Genomic DNA, 20,574 nt, shown 5'->3' on the forward strand with positions numbered 1-20,574 from the left:
GTCACTACTGAGCCAAAGGACTATTGCAGAAAATAAAACATACCAATGCCTCTGGCTTGGAGCAAACACTTAGATTGGATTCAGGCTGTGGCCTACAGAAAATATATTTTGATGTACACTTACTAAATTTAAACTGTGATTGAAAGAGTCTAGCTATTTATAGTCTTTCCTGGTAGAAAGTTCCAGATAGCCAGCAAGAGAACTTTAACTGGCTTCATCCTGTAAAAAGTGGTGAAATGCATGGCTTTTCTGGACTAATTACTTCCACTTCTTCACTTTAAGGCTACGCAGAGCCACAACAACACAAGCTATATGTAGTTCAAAACAATGTCAGTCCATGATACTTTTATTATTTGTACTTCAACACAAGATTCTCAATGGAATTGAAAGAGGGTTCAAATAAAATTATGGATACAGGATATAAATCAACACTAATACAAGATCTTTCTTTCCCTCTGGGAATTGTTTCTTTATATACCAAACAAAAGGTGCCCAATCCAACTATATTAAGATGGTACACACTTAAGGAAATCTAGACTAGCTATTTTCTAAGTATATAAACTAGATATGGTAAATTGAAATTGCAAGCAAATTATTTAAAAATTTGATCCTAGAAGGAAAGGGGGCAAGCAAATACACAGTGAGACTGGAGGACTCCCAGTGCTTTCTTCGTCTCTCCAAAACTCTGCCTATTAACATTCATCCAGGATAAATGCATTCTCCATTTTCCAGTATGATACTGGAACCAAGATTTGAAGTTACTGTCCTCTCTCTCATTCTGTTGCCTAAGAAGCTAGCACCAAGAATTGAGAAGTTTCTTCTGAGTTCTAACTTGTGATACATTGAAGTTTTACTATGTGTTAGTTAACACTACTCCCAAATAAGGTTTTGCACCATGATTAAATGTTTCTGAGATTTAAACCTAGCATGTATAAATTGATCCCCCTGGATAATTTATCCACCTCTAGTTATCCAAGTGGTGAGTTGTGACTTGGCATACTCATCTCAAGAAGAACTTAACTCAGAAGTTCCGTTTGGCTTTCCTCCATGGAGAATTCACTTATCTCACTCCTTTGACTAAAAACAAGAGTCTCAGTCCCACAGTTGTCCTCAAGGATATATAATTTTATACAAACCAACTTCTTTGGTACCCAGTTTTCATTAAGATGTACTTCTTCAGCAACCAGTTTTCATTAAGGATTTATTTCATTAAAAATACTTGTGTGTAATGAATCTAAAAGCTTTATTATCTATGACTCAGTACCTCATTTTAATTAAAAAAAATTCATTTTGATATTTGGCAAAACTAATACAATTATGTAAAGTTTAAAAATAAAATAAAATTGGAAGAATAAAAAAAAAAAAAAACACAAATTTTCAACTTACAATTTACAATTTTAACCATTGACAACAAATTTGCATTTAAAACAAATACAAGTGGGTCAGGGCCACCATCCTCCAACTGCTGCATTACTGAAATCTGTGATGGTTTCTCTTCCACAGCATAGTCTGTAAAGGGAGAAGACAGTGTAAGAGACTGATTAAAGAGACAAATCAAGAAAGAAATCTGATAGAGGAACAGCCTCATTGTTCATAGGAAAAAGCAACTGATTTATAGATAGGCAAATACAGGTTTATATCTGCTACCCTAGTGTCATGTTAATAGTGCCCCTTTCATTCTCAAAAGTGAACCAGTCCAGTTTGGATGGTAACACAGTTATCCTATGCTTAGACTTCTCCACACAATGGTTTATATCACAGTCTAAAAACAACACTTTGATTTAACAAAAATCCTCCAACTATCATAATAAGAATTTCACATATAACATGTGAAATGAAAACACAATCTTAAATTTAACAACAGAGGCCAAGTTAATTTCTTATTAATTTAAGATTTATTAAAATAACCCAAATTTGAAACCTAAGTGGCAAATTTACTTATTACAAAAGAATATTTTTAGACGGTTCTAGTAAAGAAGTATTATCCAATCAAAAGAACACTTAACTTTATGTGAAAGTTCATTGTTGCAGCACCTGAGACACAAGCTGGACTTGACAGTATGATACATTCAGCCCAGAACCATGAAAGGAACAGAAGACACAAACATGAATTCAGACTGAAGGAATTCATGGTTTAGGTGAAAGAATCAGACCGCTACAGTATGTAAATTACAGTGAAAAATGTGTTAATGTAGTAATAGTCTATAAGAATTTCTCTTTAAACAGAGATGAGGATGTAAAACACTACTACAAAGACATCCAAGGTAGGATTCAGAGAAGTTTTCCATTAATATGGATTTTGAAAGATTGAAGAGTTATTCAAGGAGACTGGCATATAGCAGGGTATTCTATTCTAGAGAGAAGAAAGGAAAATAATAAAAATATTTATTAAATGCCTGCTTTGTACGAATTTTATTATGTATTTTCAGGTATGAAATTTAATTTAATATTCATAATGATACTTAAGTAGGTATAGTTACATAATTTAAAAGAAAACAAAAAAATAGGAAAAGGATTCAGAGAGATAAATGACTTGCCCACTGGATCATAAGGGCTTCCCTGGTAGCTCAGCTGATAAACAATCCACCGGCAATGTAGGAGACCTAGTTCGATTCCTGGATCAGGAAGATCTGCTAGAGAAGGGATAGGCTACCCACTCCAGTATTCTTGGGCTTCCCTGGTGGCTCAGTTGGTAAAGAATCAGCCTGCAAAGCAGGAGACCTGGGTTTGATCGTTGGGTTGGGAAGATCCCCCTGGAGAAGGGAATGGCTACCCACTCCAGTATTCTGGCCTGGAGAATTCTGGTCTGGAGAATGCCATGGACTGTATAGTCCATGGGGTTGCAAAGAGTAAGACAGGTCTGAGAGTCTTTCACTGGATCATAGAGCTAAAATGGACTGGTACTGGAATTAAAACTCAGGCTTTTCCAGCTCTTAATTAAGTCCATGTTCTTCCCACTATTCCACACCATAAAAAAAAGCATGGAAGTATGAAATGTGAACATTCAGAAAACAGCAAATAATCTGTAGTATGCCTGTAAAGTACTAGGGTGGTGGCTGAAAATAAAATTAAATAAATTGAAATAAAGTTACCAGGAATACTACACGTCAAAGGAAGTAATTTATCCTGAAGGCACTGGGAACCCACTGAATTTTCTAAGCAAGAACAGTATATGATAATATCTATGTTTAAAAAGATAACTGGACCTAAGCAAGATTATAAGCTTTTGCATCACAAAGAAAATCATAAACAAAATGAAAAGGAAATCTATAGACTAGGAGAAAATATTTGCAAATGATGCAACCAACAAGAGCTTAATTTCCAAAATATACAAACAGCTCACACATCTCAGTAACAAATAATAATCCAATCAAAAATGAGCAGAAAACCTAAAGAGACATTTCTCCAAAGAAGACATACAGATGGCCAACAGGCACATGAAAGAAAAGATGCTCAGCATCACTCATAGAAAAATGCAAATCAAAACTACAATGAAGTACCACCTCATACCAGTCAGAATTGCTATCACTAAAAAGTCTACCTATAACAGCCTGGAGAGGCTGTGGGGGAAAGGGAACCCTCCTACACTGCTGGTGAGAATGTAAACTGGTGAAGCTATTATGTACAACACTACGGGGATTCCTCAAAAAACTAAAAATAGATTTGCCATATAATCCAGCAATTCAACTTGTGGGCATATACCTGGACAAAACTATAATTTGAAAACATGCACGCACCCCTCCCTATGTTCAGAGTAGCAACATTTAAAATAGCCAAGACATGGAAACAACCTAAATGTCCACTGACAAAGGAACAGATAAAGAAGATATGGTGTATATACACACAATGAAATATTACTAAGCTATTAAAAGCGAAATAATGCCATTTGCAGTTACATGAATGGACATAGAGATTACTATACTAAGCGAAGCAAGTCAGAAAGAGAATTGATATCACTTATATGTAGATTCTCTACAAAACAGAAACAGACTGACTGACATAGAAAATAGATTTGTCATTGCTGAGGGAAATGGGCGTGTGGGGGAGGGTTGGATTGGGAGTTTGGGACTAGCAGATGCAAACTATTATATATGGAATGGATAAAAAACAGGGTCCTACTGCACAGCACAGGGTACTATATTCAATGTCCTGTTACAAATCATAATGGAAAATACATCAGAAAGTATATATATACATACACACGCTCACACACACATACATATATATACACACAAACACATGTATAACTGAATTACTTTGCTGTACACCAGAAATTAACACATTGTAAATAACTGTACTTAAAAAAAATAAAAGATAACTGGCACCAATGTGCAAGATTAAATAAAGGTGAGAAAAACTGAAGGCAAGGCGACAAGGTAAAAGCCTAGGACAAAAGTGAGGAAAGATTATTGGAAAAAACCAGCTCCTGAAAATGTACTGACTGGATGCTGATCTGGATCTATCAACAAGAAAATTTCACATAGAGATAAGCATTCTTTTGACTGAGTAGTAACTTAGCTTCTTACCAGGGCTCACTAAAAATATTTTTTAACAGAAAACTGGTACTTATGTTCTGTGCTCTCCACTTATTATATATACATTTCTGAATGTGTATTCTACTCAAAACAAAAAGTTAAATGAATATACTGACTGTATAACATGGGTCAATCCTAGAACTATGAGCAACTCTTCACAGAGTATTATATGCTTTGGAATATAAAGAAAGAACTGCCAATAAGCTACATTTATATTACAATTAAAAATAATACAGCCTTTCAACAAATGCAATTATAATATAAAAACATAAATATATTCTCTAAAACAATCACTAACAGCAACAGTGCTTTTCATGGCACTGAATAATCACTTTTTTGTTGCTAGAAAAGAGAAAGGAGGTTATTACTTGAATTCACTCTCATTCCCTTAATTGGAAGGCAACATTTTGCATGTATAACTATCCCTGTTTAAACATCTAAGTCTACATACCTCCTTTTACCCCAGTGGAGATGAGAATGGGAGGAAGGCCATCTTCAGGAATAAGGTTCATTGCACTGCCAACAGGACTTCCAACCTGAGTTATACTTCCAGAGAATAGAGAAATATTCGTCTAGGAAAAGTAAATTGGCATAGACAGTATTACAGAGAGTTCAAGAATTTGGCAGGATATAGTCAAGACTACAAATGGGAATTTAAGTGAAAACTTCAAATTCATACTTTTTGCAACATAGCATAAGATACTCATTAACCTGTGAGTCTCAAGGGTTGGGCTTAAACTATGAATGAAAATGTGCAAATGTTTACAGTTGTATAGTTTCTCCTTTTGGCATCATCAAATCATAGTAATGAAAGAAAGGTTCCTTTACCAAGGTTTCTTTTACCATAAAAGAAAAATATTTTTTAAACCAGCAGTGGCAACAGAAACAAAATTTCAATATTATCTCATACTTTCTGAACATTTACACATTTGGATCTACTTAAAAGTCTTAGTGATAGGCTTTTTCAAAGTAACTTTGAGAATTGGGGTGATGGTTATACAACAATGTAAATGTAATTTAAAATGATTAAAAAGGCAAATTTTAGGTTATATATATTATACTATAATTTAAAAAATTAACTTTGATAACCTACAGTTTTCATTTACTTTGTAATGAAATTAAATTTCAAGTTCTTTTTCTTTGCATCAACATGAAGATCACATTAACTAAACTTAATAAAGTATAATGTTGCAGAATACATCTTGAGTGGGTTTAAATCTACTTAATTAACAATTTAATAGAATATGCTCAGAGAGCTATTAAAATGATGCTCTACTCTCTCTATTCTTCACAACTTAAGCAAGAAACAGAAGCTTTAAGTACTATTTACAGCAGCCAAGACATGACACAGAAGCAACCTAAGCATCCACTAACAGATGAATGGGTAAAGAAGATACACACATATACACACATACACACACACATAGGGCTTCCCAGGTGAACCTGCCTGCCAACGCAAGAGACATAAGAGGCATGGGTTCGATCCCTGGGTCAGGGAGATCCCTGGAGGAGGAAATGGCAACCCACTTCAGTATTCTTGCCTGGAAAATCCCATGGACGGAGGAGTCTGGTGGGCCATAGTCCATGGGGTATCAAAGAATCATGCACACATGCGCACGTGTGTATGTGTACACACACACACACACACACACACACACACACAGGAATATTACTCAGCCATAAAAAAGAATGAAATAATGCCATTTGTAGCAACTTGGATAGACCTAGACATTATCACACTAAACGAAGTAAGTGAGAAAGACAAATGTCACGTATTTATATATGGAATCTAAAAACAGTAATACAAATAAACTTATTTATAAACCAGAAATAGAGTCACAGACTTAGAAAACAAACTTTCCCTAAAGGGGAAAAGGGGAGGTGATAAATTAGGAGTTTGGAATTAACATATACACACTAGTTTATATAAAATAGATAAACAGCAAGTTCCTACTGTATAGTCAGTATCTTGTAATAATCTATAATGGAAAAGAATATGGAAAAGAATATGAAAAAGAATACATAAATATATAATATGCATAAATGAATCACTTTGTTGTACACTTTGCTATATATAATACAACACTGTGAATCAATAATCCTTCCACTGTTAAAAAAGAAAGCTTTAGAAGAGTTAAAGGAAAAGCACATAAAAACTGTTTAACATGTTTAAAAATGTTTATACCAGCTTTACTCAAATAGCGCAAATATGGAAACAATCCAAATGCCTATTAATAGGAAAACAGGTAAATTGTGGCATAGCCATATGATGGAACATTACTCAGCAATAAAAAAATATTTACTCTTGATGCACACACCATGGATAAATCTCATTAATTACAGTTTAAGAAGCTAGACACAAAACATCATATACTATGTTTTTCCATTTATATGAAATTCAAAAACAGGCAAAACAAATCTGTGGTGATACATGTCAGAATAATGTTTATTTTCCAGGTTGGGGGCACGGGGAAGGGGGAAGGTATTGACAGAAAAAGGGCATGAAGGAAACTTCTATGGCAACGGAAATATGTGTATCTTTACCTGGGTGGTGGTTACATGTGTGTATGTGTTCATATGTATATATAGAGAGACACACACATATATGTATGTTCATCAATATTATCCTAAAGATTAATGCTCCTTAAGTACGTCACTATATATATATATAAAATACTTGAATAAAGATTAAAATTATTAAAAAAAAACACCCAGGCATTAACATATTTTTGTCTATATTAACTATAATTTAGGACTATAAGTTTTTAGTGAGTTTTTGCTAAAAATTTTGCAGTGTTCTCAGTACACCACCCTATAATGAAATTTGGAAAATTTTATTGGCTAAACATTATTGATCTAAAGGGCTAATACAGGAAATAAAGTAACCTAATTCAACTTGTTATTTAATGATGGATAAATCCACCTTTCAGTATTATAAGAAGTAGTCATCTGGCCTCTACTTAAATATCTATGAAAAGAAATTTGTTTCATTTACTGAGCATCTTTTAAATAAGTGCCAGGCACTCTACTAGATCATAAAAATGAAAAAAATATATTCAACTCTGGCCTTAAAGTATTTGTTTCCCTTCATTTTATCAGACAAACATTAAAATAGAGTATTGAACAATGTGAGAGCACAGAAAAGCTAACTTGTTTTAGTTTCTCTTAATGACCTGAACTGTTTCACTAAAACAGTCATTCACTAGAGCTAGCTCATTCATTCACAAAATTTATGTTTTAAGAACCTATCATATAAGTTTCACAGAAAGAAAAACACTATAATCTTTACTGTATAATCACTATGGTTATCACTGATTCAGGTAAGATTGTCTCCAAGGGCAGTAAGATCATTGGCTGAAAGACTATAGAACAGGACACCCAGAGTCTCAAAGTATCACCCTCATTTTACTTTTTAATTGCAAAGAGGAAAAGCTACTTTTGCAGTGGTCATACACAAGAGACATCAATTTAACCAACTATAAATTGATACTTCTCAATGTGTTCCAGTAAAAAATGACCATCATTTATGATAGTATCATTCTTGCTGAAAATATTTAATCTGAAACTATTTATGAGGATAAAAACAAACACAAATTAAGGATTTTATGCCAAATATGGCCTAAATGCTTCAAAATATTAATGATGTGAAAGACAAAAAAAAAAGTGGGAAAACTGTTCTCAATGAAAGAAAATCAAAGAAACATAAGAACTAAATAGAACCGTGATCCTTGATGGAATCCTAATTTTTAAAAAATATTTTAATAAAAAATTATATATATAAAATATATATACACATACATATGTGTAAATGAAAGAATAAGAACATCATGGAACAACTGAAGAAATCTGAATATGAACGATATGCTTGATAATAGAATTATATGTTAAATTTGTTTTATCATGTAATTGTACTTAAGTAAAAAAAAAAAAAAAGACTTGTTCTCAGGAAACATAAGCTGAAGTATTGAAGTGACAAACTGCAACTAATCCTCAAATGGTTCCTCAAAAAAAAAGGTATGTGTGTGGGGAGGGTAAAGTAAAAATGTGGCAAAATGGCAACAGCAGGTGGATATGGATGAATATATATAAGCGTCCACTGTACTATTCTTGCAGCTCTTCTGTGGGTTTGAAGTTTTTCCACGTAAACAACCGTAGAAAAAATAAATTTTCTTGACAAAGTCATTCTATAGATACAAAGAAGAATCAGTCATAGTTCTTGCTATTGTCCTCTGCAGCCATAGAAAAATCCCCTAAAACAGACTTAGAAATACTCGAAGACAGTGACATGGTTTACTGTACTTTCACCAAAAAGGAAATTTAGCTCTGTATGTCAATAAATTTAATCTTAATAACATGTAATTTCAACTGCAACCAAATCCAAAAATCATGTAAATTTCTAGAAAAATATTACTGAACATAAATATAAATAGTAACCATAAAAACTTGAAAAGTAGCAACATTATCCTAATTCTGATCCTCTTACTTTACTTAAAAAAAAAAAAAAAGACAAACACACATAGCTGGAATTAATCACCTTATTATAATCTTGACCACCATATTAAATGGGCAAATAGGAATAAGATCGGGACCCACTGTATAAACAATCCTATGTGTATACTTTCTAATTATGGTCCTAGGTGGCTCTATTCTTTCACGGACTCAAAAAAAAATGAAGATAATATTTGTCCCCTTCTGAAAATAAACCTCCAAATGTGACCAGTATATCCTATAGAGACAAAGTAAATGTGACCACACAGTATGAGCTCGTTTCCTCAGATAAACTAATCTTTTACCCATTGAGTCCGTAGATTTTCAACTTATTTTTAAGCTTTAGAATCCCTTTTTAAAAATCTTACATGGGAAAAAAAAAAATCTTACATGGAAACACTACAGGTAAACCAGAAAAAAGTAGAGATACTCAGACTGAAGACAAAGGGACAGATTAATTCCTCAGCCATCTTCCTATTTCCTGGCCCTTCCTCACCACGACAACTTCTTGGAGGCTATCACAGAACCTGGGGAATATGCTTTTAAAAAGCTTGTGTATCATGGGACCAGGGTTTCCCTGGTGCCTTGACAGCAAAAGAATCTGCCTGCAATGCAAGAGATGCAGGAGATGTAGGTGCAATCCCTGCATAGAGAAGATTCCCTGGAGGAGGGCATGGCAACCACCTCCAGTATTCTTACCTGGAGAATTCCATGGACAGAGGACCCTGGCAGGCTCCAGTCCATGGGGTCACAGTGTCAGACATGGCTGAGCGACTGAACACACATGTATATCTGTATCAGGGGACCAAGATTCTCTCCAGCACAACCTCTAGCTACAGTGGTAGGCTGAGCTCACCCAAGAACGCCCTTTATAAGATTCTTTCTCCTGAAAAAATTTCCAAATATAGAGCAACAAGAACAACTGATTTTGCCACATTTATTTTAGCCCTAAATGCACACACAAGCAGGCACATTCGCGCACGCACACACACGAAACTGTATCAAAAGTCTATAGGGTTCCACAGAAAGGTCACTCAATCCAGAAGAAGGCAAGACAGAGGCAGCACAATGCTGAGAAAAGAAAGTACTCACTTTTAGTTGTTGTTTTATTTTCTTACCTCTGCTGGTAGAGGACTGGTAGCTGCTGGCTTGACTGGGTCGTGTGCCACAGCCAGGGTTCCTGCAGAGGAAGTTCCATTCATGGTTAATTTGGCTGCATCAGCAACTTCTCCATTAGGCAAGATCCCATCAGCAAACCAAACTCGCCTCTGCTCTCTGGGCTGAGCCACTTGAGGAGCCAGAAAAATAAAACAGGCATCACTGTGACATTGGTAGGGTTTCTAACACCAAGAAGAGAAGGTCACCAATTTCAGATGTACAAAGAAACCACTATTTAGCATTTTATAATTATAAACATAATTGTGTGCATAAAAGTGGTTATCAGTTAATAAAATACACATTTAAATATATTCCTTACTTCTATAATTAAATATATTCCTTACTTCTATAATCCCTTAATTCTATAATCTTTAAACACAGTTTTAAAGATTTAAAACACTTTGCTTTAAAATATTAAATACGCCTATGATTGTCACATACTCTGTCCTGTTAACACAAACAGATAAACTAAGGAAAATGTTTGAAGTGCATAGGAAATAAACATCAGGGAAAAAATATCTAGAAATAGACGTCCAAATCTCCAGAAAGTATGAAGTTTCTGTAGGAATAAAGTATCTATCTGGAAAAGTGATACAGCATTTTGAAAGGGCAAAAGATGCCCTGAAGAATGTTGAAGAATCATTAACTAATTAAAGAAGAGCTGGCACAGATATGAAAGAACTGGGAAGCAAACTGACCAGATCTTTGGCTGAAGCGTAGCTGAGAAAGAAAAAGACTGATCTGGCAGTGTGAAAGAAGTCTGCATTTTAGTAAAAGGATAGGGAAAAGCTGGAAAACTGAGTCCGGAAAAATGATCTCTTCAAATCCAGTTTTGAAAATCAATTCAAACAGTGAAAACAAAGAGAGACTAGGGAAAAACAACAAAAGATGTAAAGAGGATAAAGATTTTAAGAAAGAAAACCTGAGCTCATAAAAACACGAGAATGACTAAGGGATGATCTGAAAAGAAGAGGAAATGGGGAAAAGTATGATAATGTCAATAGAAGTTTTTGATCTTCAAAAGGGGAGGAGGGCTATTTAGCAAGGGGAAGGGAATACTGCTAGACAAAAAAGTTATAAAATTAATGAAAGAATACAGAGTTTAATTATCAAGGGAGACTTATTGACAAGATCATTTTAAAGAAATAAATAATTGCTACTTTTGCTATTCATAATCCCCTGAACTTAACAAAGTGCCTTTCATCTAACAATACTATTATCATAAAGATATAATAAACTAAAATAAGTTGAGTCTATAATTTTCCATCTATCATATGATATCAGAATTAAAGTTTGATTTTATAAAGATCTGTGCACCTAACACAGTATTTTCATATTTTTATATGGATAGATTTTTTTTTTAATGGTAATATATATTCCAAAAATTGATACTAGAATGGGCTGTTCAGAAAAAAGAATTCTCATTTTTATCACTTCTTAAAGTCCTACAAAGAACACTAAGGTAGGCATGAGGCTAGGATTTTTCAGGCTGACTTCAAATTCTTCAACTCTTTTCAAGTAAAAACAAAGTAATTACTCCATTCTTCAGTGGGAGAGGGTATTGGCATATTTTTAGAGGTGCCTCCAAATTATCAGGCAATACAATATTATTCTTAATTTGCCCAGAAATAGTCTCAGGACATTTCTCACCTGTTCTTCCACTTTAATAACCACCCAAAGGGACTTATCTGCAGCGTGTTAAAGACTTGTGATGTAAAATCACATCAGCACCTTTTCAGAGGAACTTGGTGAGGAAAAAGAGAAAGAATAGCACATGATCCCCTACCTTCTGCTCCAGGGTGCTTTAAAACTCCCACAGGTACCATCACAGTGGGAGGTGGAGAGCTCAGGGCTCCTGAGGCCTGAGCTTGCTGCAAGGGAGGGATAGTAGAACAGTATTCAGCAGGATTGTTAGGGTTAGGGCTCTGGCTTGAGGCACTCATCATGTTCTCCCAGGCTTGAGCTAAAGCAAATACAGACACAATCAATGTGAATGGATTGCAAAATATGGACATCAAGACCTCCACAATATTGGATAAATAATGTAGTTCCTCCTCATTAACACTCATAGTATGTCTCTCTTCCAGCTAATAAAGGTATTAAGGAGACAGGTGATTTTATTCAGTAAAGGAGACCATGTAGTTAAGTAAACTATTTGGAAGCAACAAATAAGAATTACAGGATACTTCTGATACAGACTGACAGCAGACTAGTCTTGAGGTTAATGATAGGCTCCTGGCTCCTTTAAAGAGGACCACACATTCTCTTAAGAGGGAGTAAAATAAGTTTAAACTTATTAAAGATTTACAGTTGGGATAGCATTTAGACTTTTCTGGTGGTGGGGCAGGTTTAATATTTAATGCATTAAAAAAAAAAACCTCAGGGGCTAAAAGAGCAAAACTCTGTTGTATGATATTTTTTGTTTCATTTCTACATTTTTAGGCTCTTCTCAGCTGAAGTAAAATCTCATTTGAAAAATTCTGAAGCCTAAAGCTCAGAAGAAAACATCTTAACATTTCTATGAATTTTGCTTTCGTGCAATCATTACCCTGTGTAAATGTATACAGCAAGAACAACCATTTCACATCTCTGGTGTGTCTCAAAAGCACAGGACCCATTTGAACATGAAAATGTGCCAATATCATATAAGTGCCATCAACCAGTATGAATGATCACAAATGTGTTAAGGTTCTGCATACTCCATAATTTTACTAATTACTGACATATCAACTATTGTCTTCAAAGTAAATAGGATGAAAGATGCTACAGAAATGAAATATATAAATTTTATTATCTAGGCTCAGGTAATATCACACGCTCAGGAATAAAATCACCCAATTTTTGGAGCATTTTTTTAAAAATCTCATTCTGCATCAAAGAATGATCCATAAGATTTTGAATACTTGTTGCCTCCAAACTGCAGGACAAAGCTAGAAAACAACAGTTATGTTCCTTTGAAAGCACTGGCAGGAAGAGGGAAGGAAGAGAAAAGGAGAAAGGGAAAAAGGGACAGGGAACACTGAAAAGCATCAAATTAAATATTCAGTAAAAGACCAGGCTAAGCCATGCGAAAGGAAAGATGCTGGAAAAACCAGGAAAAGAAGAATTTAGGATCCCCTGTTAAGGGCATCCTTGGCTTAATAAAAAAAGTAAGTATTCCATATGAATCCTCTGCCATTTCCTTCATCTTTAGCTATGCCAAGTTAAAAAAACAAGCTATCAAGTTGGAAGACCTCATCAAATAAAAGAGGTATTGGGTACTGTAATTAAGCAGCATGCTATTATCTGTGAATAAATATCTGAAAATGAAATGATCACTGAGTGAAATAACCACCATCTGAAAAATGACCCTTAAGAGTAAAGAGAATGAATTCATATTTGATCAAAATTATAAGAATTCAGAAATGGGAGGAAACTGGGTGGATCATAGGAAATCAGAAAAGATCAGATTAAATAACATGCAATAGGTTAATAAGCCAGCAACAGGAAAACATCACTATGAGCAATGCAGACACAAAGAGCAGGAGGGGCTTTGAGCAGATAAGTTTCAGCCTCCAGGAGACACACTATCCTGGCGTAAGCAGCACTGGTATCTAACGCCAACATTTCATGTCTATTAGTAACTGTTCTGGCAACTGTACAAAGATGCACTCAAAGAGAAAACACCAAATAGTCTAATCAATTTTATTTCATCTTTTTACAAGAATACTCTGGGGTTAGTTGGTTTGTTTGGTTTTAACTAAAATGCCCTTGGATTTATTTCCAGTCCTGCAAAAGGTGAACACAGGATAAGCTATATTTACCTTTTCCTGGCCATATTCTTTGACCATATAAGTAAATTCAAAATCATTATCCTCATAACAAATCTAAGTGGTACTAAGGTGATAAATGATAGAAAAATGCAATTTTCTTTGATCCTAGATGCTAAAAATATTTATTTTTCACAAGATGAGTGAACCAAGGTGTTAATAAGAATATATTCAGTCATTAAGATATTCCCTAGAAAGAGAATTCTTCCCTCGAAAGGAAAACCTCAGCCCAGTTTAAATATTTCATCAACTTAGTGGTCAATAGCCCCCTCCCCCTCCCACTCCAGTTACTTCACAGGAACATTAACAGCCATGTAGCACCAGATTTCCACAAAAATTTCCATTCTTCCTGCAAAACTTACCTGAATTTAGCAATTATTCATTAAACTAGGCACAGGAATTCTGAAATACTAAGATATTTTCAAATTTTTCTGTTAAAGTTACAACATCTGAGAAGGTGAGCAACTTGAAGAGCAAGGCAGGAAAAATCAGGAGTTTTTTCACTGGCATTCTCTTGTTCTGTCTCAGTAACTGTGAATTCAACCTGTTTTAATACTTACCATTCATTAGCACTGAATGGCAGATTACACATACTCTAGCTTCCTTTCTATCCATGTATAACAGTTTACATTTCAAGCTACAGCAGGAAGCACAAAAGACCTGCAGGAAAAAGAACATACTAAATTACTTAGGATCATAGTATAAAGGAAGTAAACCAATACTGATCAACACTGTGGTCAGGAAACCATATTAATACAACACTAAAAACTTCAAAGTGAAGTCACTCAGTCGTGTCCGACTCTTTGTGACCCCATGGACCCCTGTGGACTGTAGTCTATGAGGTTCCTCTGTCCATGGGATTTTCCAGGCAAGAGTACTGGAGTGGGTTACCATTTCCTTCTCCAGAGGATCTTCCTAACCCAGGGATTGAACCCAGGTCTCTCGCATTGTAGGCAGACACTTTACTGTCTGAGTCACCAGGGAAGTCCTAAAAACTTCAAAGGAAAATGCAATTGAGAAAGCTGGGTGTGGAGACCCCTATTCAAAAGCAAGAAAGAGATGAACATATCTGTCAAAAATAAGGAAAGTTAAATTGCTGACTGAGAACAAACATTTTTAGCCAAGACTATATAGCAAATATATACATGCCCAGTCTCTTTAGTCAAGTCTGACCCAGGGAGAGAACCCACATGTCCCATGTCTCCTGCACTGCAGGAGGATTCTTTACCGCTGAGACACCAGGGAAGCAAATACATAGCAGGGGAAAAAATCTAAGCTGTTTTTAGGCAAAATTTCTCTTCAAAATATCATATGACATGGGTGTTTAGACCAGTAACATCTGCTATTTCTGTTTAAAGAGTCAATATTGTTGTCGTTCAGTCACCAAGTGGTGTCCGACCAGGCTCCTTTTGTCCATAGGATTCTCCGGGCAAGAATACTGGAGTGCATTGCCATGCCCTTCTCCAGGGTACTGGAGTGGGTTGCCATGCCCTTCTCCGGGGATCTTCCCAATCCAGGGATCGAACCCAAATCTCTTAGTCTCCTGCAATGGGAGACGGGTTCTTTACCACTAGTGCCACCTGGGAAGCCCTTAGCTTTCCTGCCAAGAAGCAATCGTCTTCTAATTTCATGCTTGCAGTCACCACCTGTAGTGATTTTAGAGCCCAAGAAGAGGAAATCTGTCATTACTCCACCTTTTCCCCTTCTATTTGCCAAGAAGTAATTGGACCAGGTGCCATGATCTTAGCTTTTTTACTATTGAGTTTTAAGCTGGCTTTTTCACTCTCCTCTTTCACCCTCATCAAGAGACTCTTTAGTTCCTCTTCTCTTTCAGCCATTAAAGTCATATTATCTGCATATCTGAGATTATTGATATTTTTCCAAGCAATCTTGATTCCAGCTTATAACTCATCCAACCCAGCACTTCACATAATGTGCTATGCAAACAAGTTAAATAAATGGGGTGACAATAAATAGCCTTGTCGTACTCCTTTCTTAATTTTGAAACAGTCAGTCTTCCACATAATGTTCTAACTGTTGCTTCTTGACTCACATACATGTTTCTCAGGAGACAGGTAAGATGGTCTGGTATTTCCATCTCTTGAAGAGTTTTCCACAGCTTGTTATGATCCACAACTGAAGGCTTTAGCATAGTCAATGAAACAGAAGTAGATGCTTTTCTGGAATTCTCTTGCTTTGTCTATGATGCAGCAAACGTTGGCAATTTGATCTCTAGTTCCTCTGTCTTTTCTAAGTCTAGCTTGAATATCTGGTAGTTCTTGGTTCACGTACTACTGAAGCCTAACTTGAAGGATTTTGAGCATAACCTTACTAGCATAGGAAATGAGTGAAATTGGCCAGTAGTCTGAACATTGTTTAATATTGAAGATTGATCTTTTCCAGTCTTGTGGCCACTGCTGAGTTTTCCAAATTTGCTGGCATAATGAGTGTAGCACTTTAATAGCATCATCTTTTAGGATTCTAAATAGCTCTGCTGGAATTCCAGCACTGCCACTAGTTTTATTGGCAGCAGTGCTTCCTAAGGCCCACTTGACTTCACACTCCAGAATGTCTAGCTCTGGGTAAGTGACCACACCATCGTGATTATCCAGGTCATTAAAATATTTTTTTGGTATAGTTCTTCATGTATTCTTGCCACCTCGTCTTAATCTCTTCTGCTTCTCTCATTTCAGTCTTTGATTGTGCCCGTCTTTGGATGAAATGTTCCTTTGATATTTCCAATTTTCCTGAAGAGATCTCTAGTCTTTCCCCTCCTGTTGTCTTCCTCTATTTCCTTGCATTGTTCATTGAAGAAGGCCTTCTTGTCTCTCCTTGCTATTACCTGGAACTCTGCATTCAGTTGGTTATACATTTTCCTTTCTCCCTTGCTTTTCACATCTTTTCTTTCCTCAGCTATTTGTAAAGCCTCCTCAGACAACCATTTTGCCTTCTTGCATTTCTTTTTCTTTGGGATGGTTTTGGTCACCACCTCCTGTACAGTGTTATGAACCTCTGTCTACAGTTCTTAAGGCACTCTGTCTACCAGATCTAATCCTTTGAATCTATTCGTCATCTCTACCGTATTATCATCAGGGATTTGATTTAGGTCATACATGAATGGCCTAGTGGTTTTCCCTAATTTCTTAATTTTAAACCTGAATTTTGCTATAAGGAGCTGATGATTTGAGCCAAAAATCAGCTTCAGGTCTTGTTTTTGCTGACTGTATACAGCTTTTCCATCTTTAGCTACAAAGAATGTAATCAATCTGATTTCAGTACTGACCATTTGGTGATATCCATGTGTAAAGTCATCTCTTGTATTGTTGAAAAAGGGTGTTTACTATGACCAGTGCATTACCTCTGTGTGACTCCATGGACGTAGCCTGCCAGGCTCCTCTGTCCATGGGATTTTCCTGGCAAAAACACTGGAGTGGGTTGCCATACCCTTCTCCAGAGGATCTTCCTGACCCAGGGATCAAACCCACATGTCCGTCTCCTGCACTGCAGGCAGATTCTTTACTGCTGAGCCACCAGGGAAGCAAATATATAGGAGGAAAAAAAAAAAAAACCTAAGCTGTTCTTAGGCAAAATTCCTATCTACAAACATATAACTTGGGTGTTTAGATTAGTAACATCTGCTATTTCTGTTTGAAGAGGCAATATAGCAGGTGAAATAAACAAAGACTGGGAATTCTGGGCTTTCACTTCTGTTTTTTTACTACCCTTATGTGTGGAATAATAATCATACCAGCTGCTTTCATTGGTTTGCTATGCAAGCCAGGAAAGATCAAAATACACAATTTAACCATAAAAGTAAGCACAGCCCCAGCTCCAGGGAATCAAATCAGGCCACCAAAAATTGGCCATGCCAATTTCCAGCACCTTATTTCCACTTTCCAGGGTTGGTTCCCGACAATCTTACTTTATTTTCCCTTTCATACCAGGCAACAAGAATCTCCTTAGCTCCCTGTTAAGATTTATTTTCTTGAGAACTCATTAATCCCTATCAGAGAAAACTTCATACAGGTAGAAAGGTGTTCCCAGCAGTGCAAATTTTACTAATCCAGTTTTTATGGCCAATAAGTATCCTGTATCTTACATAACTGAAACAAGGGATGAGGTCCTATTAAAGACAAAGTGAGAGCAATCACCTCTCCTTCTACTAGGTATAATTAATCTACCTAGTTACCATGACTACCAATTTACATTTTCAGAGGCTTCCCATTATCAAAACAACTCTGTGGTATAGGGAGAACTGGGGCTATATTACCTTATTTTCTATCAGAGGAAACTGAATTTGGATCGTTAAATGACTTGCTCAAGTTCACAGGAAACTATATGAATTCTAGGCACTTAACATACATGTATTATCTCATCTAAACTCATAAATTCTATGAAAGCATTCATTCATAATTAACAGAGTTAAATAAATGTGAAGTAAAACTACTCTGTCATATAGCTAGTAAGCTAGATAAAAGGTTCGAAACACTGTATTGGAGGCAGTTACCAAAACCATCCCAAAGAGAAAGAAATGCAAGAACTCAAAGTGGTTCTCTGAGGAGGCCTTACAAACTGCTGAGAAAAGAAGAGATGTGAAAGACGAAGAAAGGGAACGATATACCCAACTTAAGGCGGAGTTCCAGAGAACAGCAAGGACAGATAAGAAAGTCTTAAGTGAGCAATGTAAAGAAATAGAGGAAAACAACAGAAGGGGAAAGACAAGAGATTTCTTCAAGAAACTTAAGAGATACCAAGGGAATAATTCATGCAAAGATGGGCACAATAAAGAACACAGATGGCAAGGACCTAACAGAAGCAGAAGAGATTAAGTAGAGGTGGCAAGGATACACAGAAAAACTATACAAAAAGGTCTTAATGACCCAGATAACCACAATGATGTGGTTACTATTCTATAGCCAGACATGGAGTGTGAAGTCAAATAGGCCTTAGGAAGCATTACTACAAACAAAGCTAGTGGAGGTGCTGGAATTCCAGCAGAGCTATTTAAAATCCTAAAAGATGATGCTTTTAAGGTGCTGCACTCAATATGCCAGCAAAATTGGAAAACTCAGCAGTGGCCACAGCACTGGAAAAGGTCAGTTTTCATTTCAATCCAAAAGAAAGGCAATGCCAAAGAATGTTCAAAGTACTGTACAACTGCACTCATTTCACATGCTAGCAAGGTAATGTTCAAAATCCTTTAAGCTCGGCTTCAACAGTACGTGAACCAAGAACTTCCAGATCTACAAGCTGGATTTAGAAAAGGCAAAGGAATCAGAGTACAAATTGCCAACATCTTTTGGATCATAGACAAAGCAAGAGAATTCCAGAAAAGCATCTTCTGCTTCATTGACTAAGTAAGCTAAAGCCTCTGACTCTGAGGATCAGAACCAACTGTGAAAAATTCTTAAACAGAAAACCAGACCGCTTAACCTGTCTCCCGAGAAACCTGTACGCGGGTCAAGAAGCAACAGTTAGAACTGGGCATGGAACAACAGACTGGTTCAAAATTGGGAAAGGAGTACATAAAGGCTGCCTGTTGTCAACCTGCTTATTTAACTTCTTTATGCAGAGTACATCATAGGAAAGGCCAGGCTGGACGAATCACTAGCCAGACAATCAAGACTGCCAAGAGAAATATCAACAATCTCAGATATGCAGATGATACCACTTTAATGGCAGAAAGCAAAGAGGAACTAAAGAACCTCTTGATGAGGGTGAACAGTGGAGAGTGAAAAAGCTTGCTTAAAACTCAAAGTTCAAACAACTAAGATCATGGCATCCGGTCCCATCACTTTATGGCAAATAGATGGGGAAAAAGTAGAAACAGTGACAGATTTTATTTTCTTGGGCTCCAAAACCACTGTGGATAGTGACTGCGGCTATAAATTAAAAGACGCTTGCTCTTTGGAAGAAAAGCTATGACAAACCTAGACAGCGTATTAAAAAGCAGAGACATCACTTTGCCATCCGTATAGTCAAAGCTATGATTTTTCCAGTAGTCATGTAGAGATGTGAGAGTTGGACCATAAAAAAGACTGAGCACCAAAGATGGAGAAGACTCTTGAAAGTCCCTTGGACTGCAAGGAGATCCAACCAGTTAATCCTAAAGGAAATTAATCCTGAATATCCATTGGAAGAACTAATGCTAAAGCTCTAATACTTTGGCCAGATGATGCAGAGAGCTGACTCACTGGAAAAGACCCTGATGCTGGGAAAGACTGAGGGCAGGTGAAGAAGGGGGTGACAGAGGATGAGATGGTTGGATGGCATCACTGATTCAACAGACGTGAGTTTGAGCAAGCCCCCGGAGATAGTGAAGGACAGGGAAACCTGACATGCTGCAATCCATGGGGTCGCAAAGTCAGACACAACTTAATGACTGAAAAACAACAGCTCATTACAATGCTCTTAACACCACAATTCAACACAACTGTAGTTTGAGAAATTAACTACCGAGCAGGGAATGGCACCCCACTCCAGTACTCTTGCCTGGCAAATCCCATGGACGGAGGAGCCTGGTAGGCTGCAATCCATGGGGTCGCGAAGAGTTGGACATGACTGAGCGACTTCACTTTCACTTT

The 20,574-nt window shown here is 36.3% G+C and overlaps 1 protein-coding gene across 4 annotated transcripts in view; it reads right to left on the bottom strand.

The window, feature by feature from the left end:
- Positions 1-20,574, bottom strand: part of ZFYVE9 (zinc finger FYVE-type containing 9) — a 117,996-nt gene that overhangs the window by 50,869 nt on the left and 46,553 nt on the right. The window contains exons 4-8 of one of the 4 annotated variants that reach the window (XM_070368060.1): positions 14,551-14,650; positions 11,968-12,144; positions 10,142-10,203; positions 4,987-5,107; positions 1,387-1,509 (exon numbers count right to left, since the gene is read on the bottom strand). In XM_070368060.1, coding sequence (XP_070224161.1) covers positions 1,387-1,509; positions 4,987-5,107; positions 10,142-10,203; positions 11,968-12,144; positions 14,551-14,650 — 583 coding nt within the window. Of the gene's footprint in view, positions 1-1,386; positions 1,510-4,986; positions 5,108-10,141; positions 10,312-11,967; positions 12,145-14,550; positions 14,651-20,574 lie in introns of all 4 variants that reach the window. The other 3 variants (XM_070368059.1, XM_070368061.1, XM_005894736.2) reach the window with 3 other exon arrangements.

This window comes from Bos mutus, chromosome 3 (assembly GCF_027580195.1).
Source record: "Bos mutus isolate GX-2022 chromosome 3, NWIPB_WYAK_1.1, whole genome shotgun sequence".
NCBI classification, from domain to species: Eukaryota; Metazoa; Chordata; class Mammalia; order Artiodactyla; family Bovidae; genus Bos; species Bos mutus.